General features: G+C 36.9%; 1 protein-coding gene across 3 annotated transcripts in view; it reads right to left on the bottom strand.

Moving 5' to 3' along the window:
* The window catches only part of CSPP1 (centrosome and spindle pole associated protein 1), a 136,596-nt gene that overhangs the window by 34,506 nt on the left and 76,988 nt on the right, over positions 1-25,102 (bottom strand). For 2 of the 3 annotated variants that reach the window (XM_011976490.1, XM_011976489.1), the window contains 6 exons: positions 23,983-24,130; positions 12,646-12,798; positions 8,204-8,316; positions 3,696-3,845; positions 3,154-3,300; positions 684-788 (listed from right to left, as the gene is read on the bottom strand). In XM_011976490.1, the coding sequence (XP_011831880.1) occupies positions 684-788; positions 3,154-3,300; positions 3,696-3,845; positions 8,204-8,316; positions 12,646-12,798; positions 23,983-24,130 (816 nt within the window). The remainder of the gene's footprint in view (positions 1-683; positions 789-3,153; positions 3,301-3,695; positions 3,846-8,203; positions 8,317-12,645; positions 12,799-23,982; positions 24,131-25,102) is intronic. The other variant, XM_011976491.1, reaches the window with a different exon arrangement.

Raw genomic sequence — 25,102 nt, 5'->3', positions numbered from 1 at the left:
CCCTACTTAAATATTACAATGAATTCCCATGCATTATCTACCACAGACATACTAAATCAGAATCTCAAAGGGTGGGATTCAGAAACATGTTCTTCTGACACATTTCTTTACCTATTCTGGTAATTAGCCTGTCTGGAATCTACCAGCCTATGGAACAAAATCAAAGTTCTTAGCACTCCATACAGCATGCCACACATGTTCTGACCTCCACTTCCTCTGCTGCCTTAATGCACAGGCATCATCAGGCCAGACCACACCATGGAAGATTCTCCACATGTGCCATGAGCTTACATTGCTCTCCACGACTTTCCACAAACTGAAAATCCCTCACCCTCCTCTTCAAGGCAAATTCCTGCATATTCTTCAAGCATCAACTTGAGGATCAATCTTAGAACATTTTCCATGTTTTCCTTGTAGTTCAATCTAAAGTATAACAGACTTCATGAACATATCTACAGCTAGCTAGCTTGAGGGGCTAAATTATCGTTTGTCAAAAGAAACTTTAGGGCACCAAGCACTATCAGTTACAATCGAAGCAGCAAGCAAATTACTGTAGATACCACCTGTATTTCAGATCTGAAAAAATTTAACCTATCCAAATATAACGAAAAAGAAAATTTCATTTAATCCCCCAATCCAAAATAACTGAGCTAGGATGAACAAATAAAAATGAAAGTACATACATGAATAAAGGAACGTATGATGCTGTCAACTGAAGGAGGTCTTTGGAGTTTGCTTGCAATTTTGTTCTGAAGGGCAGGAACTATAGGAGAAGGCTGTCTCAAGCGCTGAAAATTTTTAAAAATTTAAGAGCATAATTGCTTCATCACACTCACACACATACACACACACACACACACACACACACCCCTTACAGTTAAGAAAGTTATCTAAGAAGTTTAGATTGTTATTGCTTTTATTTAATAAAATGTTTTTTACAAAAGTCAGAAATTCAATTACGTAAGATCAAACATGTTGGTTATGATAAACATAAATGGATTTAGACATCTTTATTAAAACAGTATGATTGTCAGATTAGGATTTAAAAAAATCAACAAACTCAAGTAAAGCAACAAAAAAGAAAAAATATAACAAAACTAAATCATCTTTAATAATAAGAAGATACCATGACAATACAAAAAAATTAAATAACAAAATCCTTCTTCTGGAAAACAATACAAATCAATCTCTAAGATCTAGATCTAATCACTAACAGCATCATGGATGAGGGACTTTTCAAGATCACAATGGGGTTCTACATTTCAGTTTATAGTGTATTAAACCTTATAGTCCAAAAACTTCATTATAAATACAACATAGACCTTCTAAAGCCCTGTAGAGGATGCAGCAAACAAGCCATAGTACATATAACAAAAGACCAAAAAGCTCTCAAAGTCAGAAATGCAATTAATGCAATCAAAGACATTAGTTTTGATAAACATAAATGGATTTAGATATCCCTATTTAAAAAGATTAGGCCGGGTGCAGTGGCTCATGTCTATAATCCCAACACTTCGGGAGGCCAAGCAGGCAAGTCCCCTAAGGAGAGGAGTTCAAGACCAGCCTGGTCAACACGGTGAAACCCTGTCTCTAATAAAAATTAGCCAGGTGTGATAGTTTGAACCTGTAATTCCAGCTACTGGGGAGGCTGAGGCAGGAGACTCACTTGAACCTGGGAGGTGGAAGTTGCAGTGGGCCGAGATTGCACCACTGCACTCCAGGCTGGGTGACAGAGCGAGACTCTGTCTCTAAATAAATAAATATAAACTTATAACTCAGATTAGGATTTTTAAAATTCAACAAACTAAATATAGAAGCTAACTAAATGAAAAATATGGTGACACAAAGGTAAAACTGAAGGAATAGACAAAAATATACATCAGACATACGTAAATAAAAAAAAGATAGCAATATTAATTTCAGGAAGGCAAATGCACTAAATGGGATAAAGCTGATTTAAAACTTTATGGTACTTTACAATTAAATTGCAACATCATAAAAGTATATATTGCTAAAAAAACAACATTTTTAAAAAACATAAGAAATTGCAAGAAATATAATTATGGGAAACTAACAATTCTCTTTAATTCTTTTTTTTTTTTTTTGAAATGGAGTCTCGCTCTGTCACCCAGACTGGAGTGCCGTGGTGCGATCACGGCTCACTGCAACCTCTGCCTCCCAAGTTCAACCGATTCTCCTGCCTCAGTCTCCTCAGTAGCTGGGACTACAGGTGCCCGCCACCACGCCCGGCTAATTTTTGTATTTGTTAGTAGAGATGGGGTTTCACCATGCTGCTCAGGCTGGTCTCGATCTCCTGGTCTCAAGTGATCCACCCGCCCTGACTTCCCAGAGCGTTGGGATTACAGGTGTGAGCCACCGCGCCCAGCCTCTTTCATTCTTAAATGATGAATTTTACAATAAAAAATTATCTGTGAGGCAGGGTGCGGTGGCTCATGCCTACAATTCTACCACTTTGGGGGGCTGAGGCAGGAAGACAACCTGAGCCCAAAAATTTGAGATCGGACTAGGCAACATAGCAAGACCTGGTCTCTTAAAAAACAAAGAAAGAAGGCTGGGCGTGGTGGCTCACTCCTGTAATCTCAGCACTTTGGGAGGCAGAGGTGGGCGGATCACCTGAGGTCAGGAGTCTGAGACCAATCTGGCCAACATGGTGAAACCCCGTCTCTACTAAAAATACAAAACTTAGCTGGGCATGACGGTGTGCGCCTGTAGTCCTAGCTACTTGAGAGGCTGAGGCAGGAGAATTGCTTGAAAGAATATATATATACACATATATATAAAAAATCCACTCTGAACTTCTGTATTAGTCTTGTCATGAACTATAACAAACAGTTCATGTTGTACTGTCTGCATACCATATTCTTAGGTGGCGCCACATACACCATGGGAACAAGATTAAGAATGGCTGAAGTAAGTAAATTCATTACCTTCAATGGACAGAAAATACCAACAAAGCACAGTGACAGTACCTCATATAGAAAGTTCAGTACATTGTGCCCAGATTACACACTAAGACAGAACAGGAACAAAGGCACCTCCTCCTCTTTTTCCGCTTTTCTAACGACTACACAACTCTCACAGTGAAAGTGGGTTAAACTGTGGGTTTGATTGACATTTTTGTCTGAAACTTACCTTTGTTTCTTCCCCAGTCAAATTATCTCTTTCATAGTAGTGCTGAAGTTGCAGGTTATATTTTTCTTCTTCTTCTTTCTTCTTTCTTTCTGCTTCTTTTTGTCTTTCTTCAGCTAACCGAATATGCTCTTCATTTTTTAGCCTTTGCTTTAAAATAGAAAAATATGCATTCCGTATATTCTTTCTACAGTACATTCAAAAATGTGCTGCCTTATTTTTCTGATAAAATGAGATAAAGATATAGATGACATGATACGGTGTTCTTTAACACAAGCTGTCTGCTTAAAAATAAAATATTAGGCATCTTTTATAAAGTCTTCAGTCAGCCTACATCTATTTTTTTAAAGTCATCACTTATCTCCTTTCTTAAATTACCCTTTCACCTTAATAAAATAATATCCAATGAATGGATAGTGATCTCATATTTTCTAAATGTACTCCAACACTGTTCTCCTTTGTAAGTAACAAACACCTTTTCAAGTCAAAATAAAGATTTCACCTTCAGACTAAGTAGTAAAATACAATAGGGAAAAGAGATGTACCTCCTCCTCTTTCTCCCTTTTCTTTTCCTGTTCCTCTTCATATTCCTGCTGAATTCGTGCCCTCTGTTCTGCAAGCCGTCTTTCTTCTTTTTCTTCGGCAATTCTCAGTCTCTCTCGCTCCGCTTCCTCTCTTTGTTTCTTTTCCTCAATCTAAAAAATTAAACCTAGTTATTTCTCTTGTAAAACTATTGAAAAGTTAGAATATCACTTATTTTTTTTTTTCTGATAGCATACAAACTCAACATTTGTACCCTCTTTTTGCATGTTCCTAAATTTTTCAGTATCCTGTATTTTCAGGGAGGCTACGTGATTTACTGTACTGTTAAAAGCTTTGAGTTAAATTCCAATTCCACCAAACAGACTGTGTGACCTTAAGAAACTTGCTTGTCCTCAGTTTTCTCTTTTTTCTGGTAAAGTTATTAATGCCTACATCTCAAAGGAGTGCTAAAAGAATTAAAGTGAAACAATGTAAGGAACATAAAAGTTCCTCCTATATAGAAGGTTCTAAGCAACTAATTCATGATTATATTATTTTATAGTGATTGCTGCTATTATATGTCAAAATTCTTAGAATTGATTATTATTCTAAAATAACAGTGAAATTAGTATTTTAGTATTCAATCATTTTTTAATGCAAGAGCCGCTTCTCCCAAATGCCCTTTGTTCTTTCCTAACTATAGAGGTTAATGGAGAAAGAACTAAAACTATTAGGTGGAGGAGGATTTAGGTCACAAGGACTCATAATTAAGTTTCATCTTGAATGCTACCCGGAGTCTGCAGTGTTGAGTACTCTAGAGCCTAAGATTTGAAGGAAATCTAGAGCCTAAGATTTGAAGGAAAGAAGGCTCTAAGAGAGAGATAGTCCACACCCCCAGTGAATGAGGCAGGGAAGAATGGCAGCACTGGAACCAGGTATTCATGTCTCTGGTTTAAGGTTATCAACAGATTTTAGTTACCCTTAGGTATGGATCATACAACTCAGCATATTTTTGTTTTTCTTCTCTGTACTTCCTCTAGCTTCAAGGTTGCTCTATCTAGTGCTGCTAAGTGAGCTATAAGAACTTTAATCTGGCTGGGCATAGTGGCTCACCTGAGGTCAGGAGTTCAAAACCAGCCTGGCCAATATGGTGTAACCCCATCTCCACTAAAAATGCAAAAATTAGCCAGGCGTGGTGATACGTCCCTGTAATCCCAGCTACTCAGGAGGCTGAGATGGGAGAATCACTTGAAACCAGGAGATAGAGGTTGCAGTGAGCTGAGATTGCGCCACTGCACTCCAGCATGGGCGACAGAGTGAGACTCTGCCAAAAAAAAAAAAAAAGAACTTTAATCTTCTAACACATCCTATGATTTTATATACTAGGGCTTTTTCTAACACTTCTTTCTCACAACATGATTAAATATGCACAAGCCTAATATTTAGTACTTTTAGTTAGCAATTTGCATCCAATCACTTCTTCAAGTCCAATACGCCTAAAGAAAACATCATTTATAATTCATCAAAATTTCATATTCAATACTCAGTTCCCCCTTCTTCCTACTCCACGGAAAAAAAAAAAAATCACATTGCCACAGGGGTCATTTCTCCATCAAAATCAAAGAATTCTAATTTTTAAGCTATTAATGGATCATACACCTAATGGAGCCAAAGTTCAGTGCCAACAGGAATGCTAGACAGTTGTTCAACAGCTTTCTGGTCTGGAAAGCAGGGAAAGCTATCTTCTTGTCATGGTTTTCCAATTACATAACACAAAATTGCTTCAGAGTTCTTAAAAATATTTTATTTGTTAATTATTTTTAAAGCTGTGATCAAAAATGTCAAACATTCACAAGTGTTATTAATATTCACCAAATGTTAACAGCCTGAAGACTTCTGATGCATTAATTTGAGCTAACTGTAGAACTTACCTGTACAGTCCTCAGGCTAAAGCTTTTACATAACATCTTTGTGCACAGATTTGAACATTTCATAATATTTGTTTTAACAAAAGTTTTGTATACTTTTTATCTGACATTATATTTTTGATGGTAATAATAAATATCATTGATCTATTTTACATTTTCTTAGAATTACATGTTAGGTTTTGTCTGAGGTGGGAGAAGAGATTTTTAAGCGGCTGCTGAAAGAAAAATTTAAAAACCATCATCTGAAAGCAATCCATTCACAGATAAATTGAGGGTTGACAGGGTGGAAGAACTGAAGGTTGAAACTAAAATAGTTAAAGCTTCCCCCATTACCATAGCTTTTCTAGAGGTAAAGACTTCCCAGTGAATCCTATAAATAGAAGTGTGATATCCACAGATATTACACTTAAAAGTCTGGAGACTTGGATTCAAGCAATGGCATCACAATTTGCTAGCTCTGACACCCTGGGCAAGCCTGTTAGTCTGTGTATTAGTTGTATGTTATTAAACAGAGATAATAAAACACCCCTCAGATAAATCTGAGGTTTGATGAGATACTATATGTAAAAGGATCTTACGAACAATAAAAGGCTATACAATTGTAAGATTTTTTTGGCTGAATTCTACCTTAGACCATGGTAAGAACTGCTAAGCATTAGAGGAGGTACTTAAATTTTGACCTGCTGTCATGGTCAATATACCACACAGTCCTTTACGTTCAACAGGGACTCCAAACTCTCAACTTGCTGCTACCTGACTTGAGTGAAAAATATTGGGACCTCTGATACCAGTCTCTCATATTCAACATCTATATTGTTTCTGTTGAACCTTAAAAAGGACTTTCCATCAATTTCCACTGTCACCCACGCTAGTAAAATGTCCCTGCTTCCAGTCTTTTTAATCCTGTTATTGTACCTTAAACAGTGATGTCACATCAATCATCCTTTTTTCACTCTGTCACCCAGGCAGGAGTAAAGTGGCACATCTTGGCTCACTGCAACCTCTGCCTCCTGGGCTCAAGCAATTCTCCCACCTCAGCCTCCCGAGTAGCTGGGGTGACAGGCACACACTACCATGCCTGGCTAATTCTTTGTAGAAATGGGGTTTCATCATGTTGCCCAGGCTAGTCTCAAATTCTTGTGCTCGAGAGATCTGCCCACCTTGGCCTCCCAAACTGCTGGCATTACAGGTGTGAGCCACCACACTCAGCCTAATATCAATCATCCTTAAAGGCTATATCCATTACGTAACTGCCTTATTTAAGAGTCAAGAATAATTAGGATTAAAAAGAAGATATGTTTGAGGGCATCTGTTTAAGAGTTTGGGGTTAGATTACATAACCTTAAATGTTAGGTTCAAGAGTTGAGATAATTTCTGTAGGCAAAGAAAAGCTACCACCAGATTTTGAGTAAAGAATAGCAGGAGAAAAGTCGTATCAAAGGAGGATTACCCAGGCCATAAGATGAATCTGACACTGGTATCTAAGTGTGAGTGTGAAGGGGAGGGAGTTAAGGAAATAAGAAACTGTGAGTCCCTCATGGGCAAGTATCTCACATTCATCTCAGGCTCCACCCCTAGGACTCAGCCCAGGGTACACCCAGTATAGGAATAAGTCTGTTTGCTTCATAAACAACGGATGTTCAAGTGTCTTCCTTTGGGAATAGTCTGGGCATTTCTACTATGTTAAATGCTACTTACTTATATACATAAATGGGGCAAATAATTGTAAACTGTGATTATCTTAAATCTAATTTTTATTTATTTACAATCTGTAATAAGTCAAGAATATCAAATCATTTGGAAAAAATATATTGATTTTCTAATAACTTACAAATATCTAGAAAGATGCATTCTCTGCCTAATAGATGAATATTTTAGTAAGTCAGTTTTTGAAATCTCAGCCTTCTTAGATTTAAAATTAATGATTTAGGCTGGGCGTGGTGGCTCATACCTGTAATCCCAGCACTTTGGGGGACCAAAGTGGGCAGATCACTTGAGGTCAGTAGTTCGAGACCAGTCTGGCCAAGATGGTGAAATCCTGTCTCTATTAAAAATATGAAAATCTGTTGGGTGCGGTGGCTTATGCCTATAATCCCAGCACTTTGAGAGGCCGAGGCAGGCAGATCATGAGGTCAGGAGATCAAGACCATCCTGGCTAACATGGTGAAACCCTGTCTCTACTAAAAATACAAAAAATTAGCCAGGTGTGGTGGCAGGCACCTGTAGTCCCATCTACTTGGGAGGCTGAGGCAGGAGAATCACTTAAAGCCAGGAGGCGGAGGTTGCAGTGAGCCAAGATCTCACCACTACACCCTAGCCTGGGTAGACAGAGCAAGACTCCATCTCAAAAAAATAAAACAAATTAATGATTTAATAAAATAAAGATTAAGTCAACTACCATACTTAATACATCTGCTTATTTCCTTGAAACAAGGAAATGAAATGATAACTTTTGTACTACTGGTATCTGATCTGATATAAATTAGATATTTTAGATAAAAGTATGGCATTTTAGAATTTAGTATTTATCCTGGAGAAAATCTTTGCAAGTTTTGTTTATTAAAATCTCATGAAACTTTGAAACTGATCAAATAGAATTTCACCTGAAAACGAAGAAAATTCTTGTATAATTCTTGCTGTCTAATCTGAAGTTCAGTTGGAGGCTCACCAAACACATTTCCCCGAGCAAAAGGAGAGCTCTGTGTTTGCATATGACCTTGAAAGAAACATTTTGCAAAAACATACTATTAGCCAATGCTTAGAAAATGTAACAGTTAAAGAATGAACAGTTTGCTAATAAATTCATTTTTTTTTTTTTTAAAAAAGTCCAGAGATTAAAATCAGAAGAGGAAGGTTGAGATTAGAATCTGAAGATCAGGTGAACAGTAGTAAGAGAAAGAAAAATGGTAAAACTAAAATAAAATTAACAGTTAACAAAATCAAATAATACCTGAAAGATACAAAGTAAACATAAAAGCTAACAGCTTAAACAACCCTCATTGCAACAAAGGCTTTAAAATAGAATTTATGGAGAGAAAAAAAGTACATATTTATATTCTTCAGTATGTGAATATCCTTTACTTAAGAATATTGCTTAATAACATATAAAATTGTTTTTAAAAATCAGTAATTTCAAAATTCTTCCCAACAGTTTAAATGACAGAACAGAAAGTCAGCTTTGAAAAACATATTTAACAAATTAGAATGTGTCTTGTTGTAATAGTTTTTATTTTTAAAACTATCAAATTAATGAGATATAAACAGGAACAAAAATTTTTTATTATATATTACCTATAAATAGTATCGTATATTCTTGGAATGGAAAAAAATTATTTCATAAAAGCAATTCGAAAAACAATTATACCCTTAGAGTCTCTTTGAATGCAGACAGGAAAAAAAATGACATTTAAATTTAAGCCTCACATAACTTTTTATATTGAGTTTCTGACTCATTCTTTATACCATTAAACTAAAGCATGTATTTCTTTTTTCTTTATTTTTGAGACAGAGTCTTGCTCTGTCACCCAGGCTGGAGTGCAGTGGCATGATCTCCGCTCACTGCAACCTCTGCCTCCTGGGCTCAAGTGATTCTCCTGCTTCAGCCTCCCGAGTAGCTGGGACTACAGGCGTGTGCCACCATGCCTGGCTAATTTTTTTTTTTTTGTATTTTTAGTAGAGACAGGATTTCGTCATGTTGGCCAGGCTGGTCTCTTAACTCCTGACCTCAGATGATCCGCCCACCTTGGCCTTCAACAGTGCTGGGATTACAGGCGTGAGCCACTGCGCCCAGCCTAAAGCATGTATTTCTCGCATGTAGTTTTGTATAGGCAAACTGCTTTGCAGTTCAGCTACCACTCAGGTCTATTTTGCTTTTGTATTTAAATGTATTAATGCTTATTTGAACAGACTGGCAGAAAGCCAAATCAATACTTAAACATTATGAATACTTTTTTCCACTAGAAAATTTTCCTACTGAAAACACCTTGAAGGCTATTTTACATGTTATGCTGTGGTGGAAACAAACTTGAGTAGCATGTTTCACCATGATGCTCACTCCTATTCTAAACCTTTGGGGCAATTAGAGAAGAAATATTATTAGAGACAGACAAGAGAAGTCCTTTTAGAAATGAATAAACTATAAAAGGAAAACCACAGCAAAACACTTGCTATATACAAAGAAAGCAGAAATGTATCTTGGCATGATAATAAGCCAAAAAAGTAAATTTAAGCCATATTCGTATTAGATTTCATAAGCCACAGCTCATCTAAAAACCATAATGTAAAAGAAAAAATAATGAACATTATAAAGGGCATCAGAAACAAACCTAATGAAGATAAAATATTAGATGATAAGGAAACTTAAACACATGTTGTAACATTCAATTTTCAGCTATATTCAAGTTCCTTCAGGCTTTTAAAATATCAAATGCTACATATATGCAAAGATATGTGTGTGTGTACATACATACACACACACGCATTCATATACATATATATGGCATAGCACAAAATTAGGTAGATTTGAATCATTTCTTGCATTGAGAAAGTTTATTTTAGATTAATTAATTCTTTCTTTTTTTCTTTGAGATAGAGTCTCGCTCTGTCACCAGGCTGGAGTACGGTGGCATGATCTCAGCTCACTGCAACCTCCTATTCCCAGGTTCAAGCAATTCTCCTGCCTCAGCCTCCGAAGTAGCTGGGATTACAGGCGCGTGCCACCATGCCCAGCTAATTTTTGTATTTTTAGTAGAGACGGGGTTTCACCACGTAGGCCAGGATGGTCTCAATCTCCTGACCTCATGATCCACCCGCCTCGGGGCCTCCCAAAGTGTTGGGATTACAGGCGTGAGCCACTGCGCCCAGCCAATTAATTAATTCTTAGAGAAGGAAAGTCTAACTTAGGGAATTTCAATTCACAAAAAAGGGAAGTTTTAAACATTTTATGGTTTTTTTAATTCAATTCTTAAACAGAACATCCTAGTAACAATACCAGCATAAAAACCTGGCAGTGGTACAGAAAGGTTATAGGCAACAAATTTTGCTGTGCATGTTTAATCATCAGGCTTATGCTTTTGGGAAGGGGTCATGGAAACTGTTGATTTTCTGGTGTTTTTGCTTGGTGTGCAAAGCTAGATGGCTAAAAAGTGTTATTACTAAGATAGAGAAAGTTCTAGGCTGAGCCAGAACTACAAACAATACCACGTATAGAAAAAAAGGGTAGAGAAAGACTCTTTATGGCACTGAGATCTCAATACAGACTACTAGAAGCAGCAGCAAATGAGAAAAATATCAGAAATAAGTCAAAATTCTCTCTTAGCAGCAATAATATGAAAAGGTGTTTTGATGTTCTTACCACACACTATTACAAATTAAAAGAGCCAAATCAATAATATTGTCAAAATCAAAGGTTCCAATTTTAGTGCTCTAAAAATCAAAATTGGATCCAATAAAATCTATTGTAGAACAAATAAAGCATTTTCTCATAATAAGAAAACACTGGTGGCTGGGCGCGGTGGCTCAAGCCTGTAATCCCAGCACTTTGGGAGGCCGAGACGGGCGGATCACGAGGTCAGGAGATCGAGACCATCCTGACTTACCATCTCTACAAAAAATACAAAAAACTAGCCGGGCGAGGTGGCGGGAACCTGTAGTCCCAGCTACTCGGGAGGCTGAGGCAGGAGAATGGCGTAAACCCGGGAGGCGGAGCTTGCAGTGAGCTGAGATCCGGCCACTGCACTCCAGCCTGGGCCACAGAGCGAGACTCCGTCTCAAAAAAAAAAAAAAAAGAAAACACTGGTACAAGTTTCCCATGAAAACAGTAAATAATCCATCTCTTAAAGTGTTCAGAAAGGCTACAGATACGTGGGCCACCATCAAAGCCTTGAAAGATGCAGGGGTATGACTCTAATCACAGCTCCCCATTTCACTTATCTGTTTAGCCAAAAATAAGGGTCAACAACAAAAAAGACTGAATGATCAGTCACAAATATTTTAGAACTTCCTAATGAAAAGTTCTTTTCTAGTCTAAAATCAAAAGTTCTGTGAAAGCACAAAGTCAAATTTTGTAATGAATAAATGGCCAGTTTTATAGGCATCAAAATATAGTGTGAGGTGGTGTATTAAACGTTATTTTTAAATATGTAACACAATTTAACATATACTTGACAACTTTTCCTGGTATGTCATAAAAAAGATACTGAATAATTTTCATCTTACAGAATTTTTGATTAAAGGATATTAATAGTAAGTCAAAGATAAGTAGTTAAGAGGCATGTAACCAGGCGGTGGCTCCTGCCTGTAATCCCAACACTTTGGGAGGTGGAGGCGGATGGATCACAAGGTCAGGCGTTCAAGACCAGCCTGGTCAAGATGGTGAAACCCCACCTCTACTAAAAATACAAAAATTAGCCAGGGGTGGTGGCAGGCACCTGTAATCCCAGCTACATGGGAGGCTGAGGTAGAGAACTGCTTGAACCCGGAGATGGAGGCTGCAGTGAGCTGAGATTATGCCACTGCACTCCAGCCTGGGTAACAAAGTGAGACCCCGTCTCAAAAAAAAAAAAAACACACACACACACGTTGCTTCATTTCTTTGTATACTGTTGTTTTACAAGGGAGGGTAAATAATTACTAAAACAAGCAAAAAATGAATTTCCCTGTACAATTTATCATATCACAATGACAGTTTTTCACTAATTCAAACAGCTATGGATATAAGATGCAAATAGTGTATGTGTGTAAAAAGAGTGTTTGATTTTAAGAAATGTCCCCCACTAGCAAAATAAAAATGTTAGCAGCAGCTAAAGGATACACAGCAAGTTACAAAGCTGAGAAGAAACACAGTAGTAAGAAGTAACCTTTCCCCATTCACCCTTTTTTCAAAGTAACTATGAAGAAAAGGTATTTTATGAATCGTGTGTTACACTTCCTGTATCAGAGCAGCCAAGTTCTCAAGATCCCAGTAAGAAGAACTTAGTCAAAGAACATAAATGTTACTGAACAATTTCAGAATTGTTAAAAAAAAAAAAAAAAAGTGATTAAAAACCTGAGCTTTTATTTGCAGCATCTTCTAGGTTCTCAGCATTTGAAGTGGCTAAATTTGGGTCTAGAGATACAACAGCCCTTTTATCTTCATATGTTCTTGCATCTGGGTTATGGTAGGCATCTATATTTTGTCTGTGCATCCTATTCAAATCGGCTGAGAGGAAAAAATAAGCCATTTATTTAAATAAACACATTTCTATAATTGGCATGCAAAACATATTTTCTTAAAATAGGGAGTCAGAAAGAAAAACAATAGGACAAAGTTGGGAATAATTCAATGATATGTTGGTGCCCTGAAAAGAGAAACAAAATTATAAAAACTTTTAAGATTTTCAAAAAATAACCCTTTAAAATAATCTCAATTAGTAGATAAATTAAGGATACATAAATCTTTAACAAAACATAAAAACCATATTACCAGTATCTATGTTATTTCAGAACTTAGAATTTCTTTAACATAGAAAAAATATAGCAACAATTTAAAAAACTCATAGTGAAATTTACCTGTCATCGGTCTCCTAATAACATATAATCATGTGGAGTGGCGTTTTAAAATATATTCACAAATTACTTGGCAATCTTCCCTCAAACGGTAAAGCTAAATTCCATTCCCCTTCAGTGGTGCCCAGAGTTAATACCTCACTTTTTATGACTAGCATGTCGCAGAAACAACAGTATATGACTTCTGAGGCTACCTCATAAAAGAAATTATTTCCACCTTGCTTATCTATGGATCATTCACTCTGAAGAAAGCCAATTGTCATATCACAAGTACACTAAGGGAGCCCTATGGAAAGGCCCATATGACAAGGAACTAAGGCCTCCTGAGCCATGTGAGGGAGCCATATTGAAAATGAATCTTACAGTCCCCATCAAGCCTCAGATGACTACTGCCATGGTCAACACCTTGGACTCCAACATTATGAGGGAGCCTGAGACAGAACCACCTAGCTAAACCACTCACAAATTTCTAACCCTCAGAACCGCAAGATAATAAAGTTTATTGTGCTAAAACACCAAGTTTTGGATTAATTCATTACATAGAGCAGGTATCTAATACACACAGCAAAAATCTGAGCACCTAGAATTGGGTCAAACAACCAATCTCAAAAACAGAACTGAATGATTACAGAACTCAAAGCTTTAATAAAATAAAAAGTAGCTGTTTTCCATAAAACAAACAAACCAAAACACTGGAACAGTATGGCAGCACTGAAAGTGAACTTAAACCTGGATATAAGAAGTATTTATCAGGAAGCCCGTTATGTTCAAGAACGTATTTTGAACATGAATCACAATTAGAATTCCAGACAGAACATGGCAAGCAATACGTAAATGTTACAAAAGAGAATGGGAGTTCAGAATCAGGAAGGTTCACCTTGTTACAATATTTAGGGCAGCTTGGACTTGGAAAATGTATAGGAGCTTCACAGATGAAGATAAGTAGGGAAGCATAATAGAGAAGTACAACAATGTGAGAAAGCACTCCAAGCAGGTAAAACATGAAGAGTGTTCTGGCAACATTAAAGCAGTCCAGCTAGACTAGAGCATAAAGCACATATAATAGAGCAATGGCAAGAAAGACTGGAAACCGCAGAATGGATACATATTCTGGAATATCCTAAAACACATGCCAATGGCTCTCAGTTTTGTTCTGTAGAAGGTAATGGAGGCAGTTTTGGTTGTTACAGAAGTGAGATTAATATATTAGTCTGGCCGGGTGTGGTGGCTCATGTCTATAATCCCAGCACTTTGGGAGGCCAAGGAGGGTGGATCACTTGAGCTCAGGAGTTCAAGACCAGCCTAGGCAACATGGTGAAATTCTATTTCTACTGAAAATACAAAAATTAGCTGGGCATGATGGCATGCAACTGTAGTCCCAGCTACTTGGGGGGCTGAGGTGGGAGGATCACTTAAGCCCAGGAGGTGTAGGTTGCAATGAGTCAAAATTACACCACTGCACTCAAGGCTGGATGACACAGTGAGACTCTGTCTCAAAAAAATAAAAATAAAAATGGTTGAGGACAAAGAAAAAGATTTAAAGATCAATCTGTAGGGAAGACGTAAAGAGTAACACAGGAGTAAAAGAGATGACATGGAAGAGAATGGATGAAGGTATGAGAAACAGACAAGCTCAGATGACAGTCCTTAGAAGAAAGATAATGCTCACAAACCTAGCAGAGTCTAACTCTAGCTCATAACGCACATCCAATAAATATCAGCTGAAGTTTGGACAGCATCTCAGAGGATACAAAAGACTTGGAGAAAAAAAGGAACTGTCAAGCCAGTTCAAAGAAGATAAAAGCTGAGTAAAAATCATTAAATTGAAATTAGGACATTAGGCTTTTTGTTGACAATGTGGCATGGGGGAGTGGTGGGCAGGGGGTACAAGCTAGATGTTATATTATAGAAAAATAGCCGATAAGACGGTGGTTAAGAAGTGACAGCAACAAGCATGGACTACTTTTTGAATGTGTTTTACATGGTAAAGGAAGCATTTGTTTGTGTTTTAATACAAGTGACCTAAGCATATTCAGAGGTAGAAAGAAGAAATAAATAGAAAAAATGCAAAGAGAAAGGAGTGGGTGAAACCACAGAAAAAGGTGACCGCAAGAAAATTCCCAAGTGCCAAGGACTAGCAAGGCAGATAGACATTCTTGAAATAATCTACAGCTGTGTTGCCAAACTAGCGCGTGCTTAGGGAATGCAATCTGAGTTTGATAGTCACCTACACAAACCATACATTAGGAAATATCCTATATGTGAGAAAACTTCAATAACACATTATAATTTACTGTTGTGATTATATGTGGACTTCTCCAGTGGAATAATATTCAACATATTTATATTAAGAGAAAATTAATTTCATCAAAGTACATAATTATTAAGATTTAAGACTATCAGAGTTAGCAAGCAAACCAAATCCATACTGCTTTTTATTGGGAAAAATGATTTGGCAACTGGCCACTCCTTTTCTGTCTTTCTGTGAGACAGTAACACAAATGATTTGAAATCAGCTAAAAAATGAAAATTAAAAAAGGCACTTTGGTCAAGAGCGTAATTTGTCAACTGCAAAGACAGGACTTCATTTTAAATGTAAATCATCATAACATTCAATATAAAATCAGAAGCACTTATGTGCTCCTCACTGAGTGAATTAGCTCATTATAAAAAAATTAATTTTAATTACCTTTACAAGTTAGCTGCTACTCTTTATACTTTGGTGGAAAATACATACCAAAATATATTTTGTGAAGAGCTGAGATATGTTAAATATTACTATAAACCCAGGATTATTCAGCAATTCATGGCTGACACAGAAACTCTTTTATAATGACTTAATTCAGAGAGCTAAGCAAAATTTCCAACACTAGCACTACTAACAATACATATTTCAAAATTAACGTAATTTAAAATATATACACTTACCTATAGAGTAAAATTCTAAATGATGGCTCATAAAATAAATCTCACAAACTTAAAGACACTTTAGTCATTAAAAGTATATTCTCTCCAGCTGGGTGCAGAGGCTCATGCCTATAATCTCAACACTTCAGGAGGCTGAGGTGGAAGGATCATTTGAGGCCAGGAGTTTGAGACCAGCTGGGACACACAGTGAGACCCTGTCTCTAAAGAAACTTTTGTAATTAGCTGGGCATGGTGGCATGTGACTGGAATCCTTGCTACTGGGGGGGCTGAAGTGGGAAGATCACTTGAGCCAGGGAGGTTTAGACTGCAGTGAGGCATGATCGTGCCACTGCATTATAGCCTGGGCGACAGAGAGAGACCTTGTCTCAAAACAAACAAGCAAACAAACACACAAAAAAACAGAAACGTATTATATTCTCTTACTGAAACGGAATATAAACTAGAACTGAATAAAAGCAAGCTCTCTGGAAAATCCCCTGATACTTGGAAACTTTTTAAGTCCACTTTCAAATAACTAATGGGGGTCAAAGAAAAGTCACAAAGAAAATTAGAAAACTGAATGAAAATTAAAACATAACACACCAAAATTTGTGACATACAGCTAAAACAGTACTCAGAGGGAAATGTGTAGCATACTTCAATGCACAGAAAATAAGTAAGGTCTCAAATCATAATCTAAGCATCAACATTAAAAAATTAGAAAAGGGGGCCGGGCATGGTGGCTCACGCCTGTAATCCCAGCACTTAGGGAAGCGGAGGCGGGCAGATGACAAGGTCAGGAGTTCGAGACCAGCCTGGCCAGTATGGTGAAACCCCGTCTCTACTAACAATACAAAAATTAGCCAGGTGCGGTGCATGCACCTGCAGTCCCAGCTACTTGGGAGGCTGAGGCAGGAGAATCACTTGAATCCGGGAGGTGGAAGTTGCAGTGAGTCGAAATTGCGCCACTGCGCTCCAGCTTGGGCGACACAGTGAGACTCTGTCTCAAAAAAACAGAAAAAAAAAAAGAAATTAGAAAAGGGAGAAAAGTCAGCACAAAGCAAACTAAAGGAAGCAAATAGTAAAGATAAGAGCAAAATCACTGAAACAAGAAAAAAAGCGGAGAAAAAAATCAATGAAAAATTATAGCTGATTCTACAAAAAGATCCATAAAGCTGATAAACATTCAGGCAGCCAGATTGAGAATATACAAATTACAAATATCAGGAATGAATGAGGAGCCATCACCAGAGATCCTACAAACACCAGAATAAAAAAGAAATATTATGAACAACATTATGACAATAAATAAAAAAAATGAATAATTTCCTTGAATGATTCAAATGACCAAAGCTCACATAAGAAATAAACTGAATATCTCTTTATCTATTAAATAAAGTGAATTCACAGTTTAAAACTTTCCCAAAAAGAAAACTCCCCATCCAGATGGCTTCACTAGTGAATGCTTTTTTTTTTTTTTTTGAGATGGAGTCCCGCTCTGTCACGCAGTGGCGCAATCTTGGCTCACTGCAGTCTCCACCTCCTGGGTTCAAATGAGTCTCCTGCCTCAGCCTGCCGAGTAGCTGGGACTATAGGACCACACCACCACACACAGCTAATTTTTGTATTTTTAGTAGAGATAGGGTTTCACCATGTTGGCCAGGATGGTCTTGATCTCTTGACCCTGTGATCCACCCGCCTCAGCCTCCCAAAGTGCTGGGATTACAGGTGTGAGCCAACACACCCAGCCTTCACTGGTGAATTCTAAACACAGAAAAAACATTTCCCAGCTAGGCAAAGTGGCTCACACCTATGTATTCCCAGCACTTTGGGAGGCCAAGGTGGGAGGATCACTTGAGCTCAGGAGTTCGAGACCAGCCTAGGCAACATAAACATAGTGAGACCCTGTTTCTACAAAAAATAAAAAAAATTAGCCAGGTATGGTGGCACATGCCTGTAGTCCCAGCTACTCAGGAAGTTAAGGTGGCAGAATTGCTTTAGCCCAGGAGGTCGAGGCTACAGTGAGCCGTGATTATGTTACTGTACTCCAGCTTCTGCGACAGAGCAAGACTCTGTCTCAAAAAACAAACAAACAAACAAACAAAGCAAAAGAAAAAACTTTTCCCAATTCATGTTATCAGGCCAGAATTACCCTGATACCAAAACCAGACAACATTATAAAGCAATAAAAACCAGAATATCTTATGAGCCTAGATGCAAACATCTCTGACAAAATACTAGCAAATCAAATTCTGTAAGATGTATAAAAGACAATAATACAGCTTGGTTTTTCCCAGGAATGCAAGATCCGTTGAACATTCAAAAATCAATCAATGTAATTTACCATACATCAGAAGGGTAAAGAAACTACATTATGATATCAATAGATGCAGAAAAGCACCTGACAAAATTCAACATACACTTACAATGAAACCTCTAAGCAAACAAGGAATAGAAAATCCTCAATGGGATAAAAGAAAAATTGACCAAAAGCCGACAGCTAAACTTAATGGTGAAAGATAGCTTTTCATCTGAAATCAGAGACAAGACAAGGATGTCTGCGCTCATGATTTCTAAACACTATACTGGAGTTCTTAAACAGTGCAAAAGGCAATTAAAATAAATAAAAGGCATCACATGGGAAAGAAATAAGTAAAACTAACTCTACTGACAGATGCTATGATTGCCTACATTAAAAATCAAAGAATCTACAAAAAACTAGTAAAACTAACAAGTGAGTTTAGCAACCACACAGACTACAGACAACAGCAAGCACACAGACTACAGTCTGTGTATTTGTAAATATACAAAATTTACCTGTATTTCTATAGACCATCAACGAACAAACGAATTAAAAATTTTTTAATGTAACATTTTAAAATAGCTTCAAACCACATGAAATATTTAGGGAAACAACAACATACACCCAAGATCTGCCACCAAAAACTACAAAATATTGCTGAGAGAAATTAACTAGAAGCAATAAATGGATATACACTGCCCACTCATGGATCAAGAGGCTCAATGCTATTAAGATGCTGGCTGTCCCAATATTATCTATACAGTCAACGGAATCCCAATGAAAATGCCACCATGCTTGACATGACAAAGTAATAATAATAGTAATAATTACTTACTATAACTTATTATTTACTTACTATAACTTACTACTAACTTATATTACTAATTACTTAATAACTTATAACTTATAATAATAATAATATTACTATATTACTATAGTGATAGTAAAATATGCAAAGAAGTTGAGTTGTCAAAAGATCTTGAAAAGGCTGGGCACCGTGGCTCATACCTGTAATCCCAGCACTTTGGGAGGACTAGGCTGGCAGATCACGAGGTCAGGAGATTGAGACCATCCTGGCTAACATGGTGAAACCCCGTCTCTACTAAAAATACAAAAAATTAGCCGGGCATGGTGGCGGGCTCCCGTAGTCCCAGCTACTTAGGAGGCGGAGGCAGGAGAATGGTGTGAACCCCGGAGGTAGAGCTAGCAGTGAGCCGAGATCGCGCCACTGTACTCCAGCCTGGACAACAGGGGGAGACTCCATCTCAAAAAAAAATTCTTGAAAAAAAGAACAAAGCTGGAGGACTCACACTTTTCAATTTCAAAACTTACTACAAAGCTGTAGTAATCAAGAGACTCTGATATGGGCAAAAGGATAGACATACACAGCAATGGAACAGAGAGAGAAAGAGACACAGAGATTGAGAAAGAGGAATCTCACGGATTGGAGGAGACTAAAGAGACATGAACTAAATGCATTATAGGATCCTGGACTACAGCCTAAAATAGAATAAGGACATTAGGGAAAAAACAAAAAAAAAAAACAGGTAAAATTCGAACAAGGTATGTAACTTAACTATCGGCACTGTATCTAGGTTAATTTCTAGTTTTGATCATTGTGCCATGATTATCTAAGATGTTAACGTCACAGGAAACAAGGTGAAGGATATTCTCTACACCATCTTTGCAACTCTTTTAGGTCTTAATTTCACAATAGAAAATGTTTTTTTTAAATGAGGCATCACTGCACTTTCAATAAAATAACTAAAAGCTTAAAGATGCATAATTTCAAGTTCTGATGAAAATTCAGAGCAACTAGAAACCTCATACTTTTCTGACAGGAATGCAAAATGACACAACAAAATTGGAGAATGTTCTGGCAGTTTCTTATAAAGTTAAACACTTACTATTCAACCCAGCAATTCTACTCCTAGGCACTTACCCAAAAGAAATAAAAATTTATGTTCACACAAAGATCTGTAAGTGAATGTTTCTAACAGCTTTATTTATAATAGCCTTGAACTGTAAACAGCCCACATATCCATCAACTGCTAAATGGATAAACCACTGTGGTACCTCCAGACAATGCAATACTATTCAGTAATAAAAAAATATAAGCTACTGACATATGCAACAACACTATGCTAAAATACAAATGTCAGAAAAAAGGCAATATTTTCATGCCAGAAAGGAGATCACAGATTGGCATGGGTGGACGAGTAAGTAAAAGTAAAAGAACTGACTAACTAATCATCCTTTTAATCAATTGGAACTATGAGATACCATCTTTCAAAGTGGTTTTTATCTTTTAATTTATTTTTATTGACATTTTTCTTTTGGTGTATATGTTTTAACATTTGACATGGACAGTTTCATGTAAAGTTTCAAATAAAAACCTGAATAAAAGAACTTTAGTGAATAAAGAACTGAGAAAGACAACAGAATAAAGTACTGTACAAATAATTAAATTGAGAAGTATTTACTTTAAAAGGGATGACACTATCTTACAGTTGCATGAATAACACATTTTTAAATTTCATTAATAACTACTATGCCTTATAAAGAGATATTCTTAGAGAGGTAAGATAAGGGTTAAGATTCAATTTTATTAATTTCTTTGGAATAAAAGATAAAAAAAAGAACAACAGGAGTAATTAGAAAAGTCAGCCGCAGAATTAAAGTTAGCCAAGATAATGAACAGATGTTATATGGTCTTAGTCATCACTAGGCTCTATGCTACATATTTCAAATGTAACTTTCCCGCCTTCTCTAAAATACAGTAGCTACACTGGGTGCAGTTGCTCATGTCTGTAATCTTAGCACTTTGGGAAGCCAAAGTGGGTGGATCACCTCAGGTCAGGAGTTCAAGACCACCAACATGGTGAAACCCCGTCTTTACTAAATACACAAAATTAGGTGGGCATGGTGGCACATGCCTGTAATCCCAGCTACTCAGGAGGCTGAGGCAGGAGAACTGCTTGAACCCAGGAGGCGGAGGTTGCAGTGAATTGAGATTGCACCATTGCACTCCAGCCTGGGTAAAAGAGCGAAACTCCATCTCAAAAAATAAAAATAAAAATAAAATGTAGCATCCACATACAAAATAAACTGATACTCTTTTTAAGTGATGAGTTTACTTGCTTTGAAAATATCATTGAGTTATACTGTATTTGATAAAATAGTATGCCTTTTCTATTTCATGGCATGAAGACGGCATTAAATAAGCCAACTAAATATTAATATTGAAAATTGAAATCTAAGAAACATTTTCTCCATGCTCATTAGGTCAAGCAATTCTAAAATAATGTTTTATAACTCAATAACCCAAATTTATCCTACTTACTTCCACCAATTAAAGGCATACAGAACACCACAATTGTATTGTTTGAACTAGAAATAATCTTAGAGGTAGATTTTAGAAAACTGCTCTATCCCAACGTTTTCCAATGTTTCACTCAGTTAAGCACACTTTTCATGGTAACTAGTATATTTGTATCAATTTATAATTTAAATTTACTATAGCAAAGATTGCCCATATGGCTATTAATCCCATGTCCTTCTCCTGAGCATAAAGAAAGTTAAACTTCCCAGCCTCCCAAACAGTTAGGTTAGACCCCATAACTAGGTCTGAACAATGGAATGAAGGCAAAAGTGATCTTCCTCCACATCCAGGCCAGGACCCAACAAAATCCTCAATTTGTCCCTGGACAAGAAGAAAAGGACTCTAAAATGAAGGAATGAAACAATGGATCCCTGAGTCACTTCTTGGAGGAGAACCACCCAAACAGCATCAGAGTGGGACAAAAATGGATGCCTAACAAGAGAGGCCCTTAAGCTTCTAAGAATTTGGGTTTATTACAGCACTTTCCATTAAATGCCTGGACTAATACCTTCACTTTAATACCTGTAGTTTAAAAGAAAATATTATAGCACTATTCATAAATGGAAAACTTGTGTTTTTCTAATATATTTTCAAGTAAACACTTAACTATTAAAATAAGAAATGTTAGCTAGGCATCATCTAAAATCATTTCATCAATAAAGAAAGTAATAAGAATTCCACTCTTTCAAAACTGTGAGAAAATTATTCATGAGATGAAGATAGGAAAGGAACAAATCTTTCGGGAAGAAAAAAAGAGCTATTAAAATTAACATAGGCCGGGCACAGTGGCTCACACCTGTAATCCCAGCACTTTGGGAGGCTGAGGTGGGTGGAATACCTGAGGTCAGGAGTTTGAGACCAGCCTGACCAACATGGTGAAATCCCATCTCTAATAAAAACACAAAAATTAGCCGGGCATGATGGTGCATGCCTATAAATCCCAGTTACTTGGGAGGTTGAAGCAGAATTGCTTCAACCTGGGAGGCAGAGGTTGCAGTGAGCCAAGATGGTGCCATTGCATTCCAGCCTGAGTGACAGAGTGAAACTCTGTCTCAAAAAAATTAATTAAATTAAAGTAAATTAAAGTGGGCCTCAAATATATCTTTTTAAAAAAACAATATTTAACAAAGAAGCAAAGGCATAATACATAAGAATTCTAACTCAACATCCAATCTTTCGATTCTATCACTCATCTATTCCTACAATACATAATACCTAAAGAACATGAAATGTGTATCTCTTTGATCTACTTTTATTCTGCTTAACTAAACCTTAAACAGAGACCATTCTAATATATACAACAGCCCTTTGTAACTGCGGGTTCCACATCTGTGGATTCAATCGACCACAATTCAAAAACATTAAAAAACAAAAAAAGGGAGGCTTGCATCTGTGCTGAACATGTAAAAAGTCTTTTTTTCTTGTCATTATTCTCTAATTAATACAAGATCACAACTATTTACATAGTATTTTCACTGTATTAGGTATTACAAGTAATCTGGAGATGATTTAAAGTATACAGGAGGACATGTGTAGGTTATGTGCAAACGCTTTACCAATTTTATATCAGGAACTTGAGCATCTGTGGATTTGGGTATTCACAGGAGATCCTGGAACCAATGTTCCACAGGTACCAACAGACAACTGTATATAACAAGTTGTATAAAGCCACTCTTTCGAAGTATTTGTTGTGTGATTACTAGATCAAACATTTTTGAGAGTACATAATTGAAAGATAAATCAACAAATTATGAAACCTGCTAGAAAGTTTCTATGATCATGTCTTTTTTTTTTCCCAAAGGAATTCTTGCAATGAGCAGGTATATTGCATATATAAATTAAACACAAAATCCCCTCCCAAAACTGTTTCAGATCCTTTATTTCTAAGACATCTTACTAGTTTTTAACTTGTAATATGGGTTTTATCATTTTTTATGAGGAAACAAAATATTCTAAGAACCAGTTTCAGTAACAACTTATCAACTAACATAAGCTTTTCTCTGCAGCTGGGTTACCAACATCAGAGGATGAAATATTTACAATAAAAACAAATGAATAGTATTCTGAGAAGAAATGCGTTCTAGCCTCTGTTGTTATATTTATTCTCAAAATACCTCATATGCATTAAGTTACAAATGTACCTTGCTATAGAGGCTATGATTCCTACTTTTTTCTACTCCCCAGTCTTTTAAAAAGTTAAAAATAATTTAGCTTATTTTAAAAACAAGTCAGTGGAAATAACATACTTATCAGATTTCCTTTTGTATCCCTGAGAGGAGCACCACCTCCACCTTTTCCCCAGGGATTATATGTTCTCATTTCAGTTTCTAATTTAGCTTCATATTCTTCTTTTTCTTCACGTTCTTTCTTCCTTCTTTCTTCTCTTTCCCGAATCTTGACAACATAAAATATATTTAAAATAAATGCTGACAAGTATTCCAATACAAGAAGTTAGTAATACCAGATGTTACTTTTTGTTAGAAAACGATAAAAAAAATTTTTTTTTTTCAGTATACTCCCCTACAAAGATTAAAATCACAAATACGTAATACTCAATGTAAAAATACTTTAGACCAGGTGTGGTGGCTCATGCCTACGGAGGTCAAGGTGGGCAGATCACGTAAGGTCAAGAGTTCAAGACCAGCCTGGCCAACATGGCAAAAACCCGTCTCTACTAAAAATACAAAAATTAGCCGAGTGTGGTTGCGCACATCTGTAATCCCAGTTACTTGCATGGTTGAGGAACAAGAATTGCTTGAACCCAGGAGGTGGAGTTTGTAGTGAGCCATTATGCCCCTGCACTTCAGCTTGGGCAACATTATGCAAGACACTGTCTCTAAATAATTAAATAACATTAAAAATAAAAATAATTCAATGGCTAGAATACATAGCCCCTGTTCCTCTATATACACCAAATGACTTTCCAGCCACTAAGGCTATTTCAGACTCAACTAACTCCTCCTTCCCTCCCCCAGTGTCTACCTGAGCCATTCCCTCTCTAACCCTGACAGTTCCATGGGACCATCAGATCTCCCTATGTTCCTTTTTCATCTATCCTTTCAAGGGGAATGCCCAGCCACAAAGTCTACCCTCAACCTTACCAGACCTACTTTCCCTAGGCAAACTCTATTCTCAAAATTCTGAGGTTGGAGGATCAATGCTCTCTGGGGAATGCTTGGCAACGTTAAATACAGGCATACCTCATTTTATTGTGCTGCACTTTATTGCGCTTTGCAGACGTTGAATTTTTTTTCTTTTTTTTTTTTTTTGAGACGGAGTCTCGCTCTGTCGCCCAGGCTGGAGTGCAGTGGCACGATCTCGGCTCACTGCGAGCTCTGCTTCCCAGGTTCACACCATTCTCCTGCC

Source organism: Mandrillus leucophaeus, unplaced genomic scaffold (assembly GCF_000951045.1).
Source record: "Mandrillus leucophaeus isolate KB7577 unplaced genomic scaffold, Mleu.le_1.0 Scaffold167, whole genome shotgun sequence".
NCBI lineage: Eukaryota > Metazoa > Chordata > Mammalia > Primates > Cercopithecidae > Mandrillus > Mandrillus leucophaeus.
This window is presented reverse-complemented; position numbering and strand designations above follow the sequence as displayed.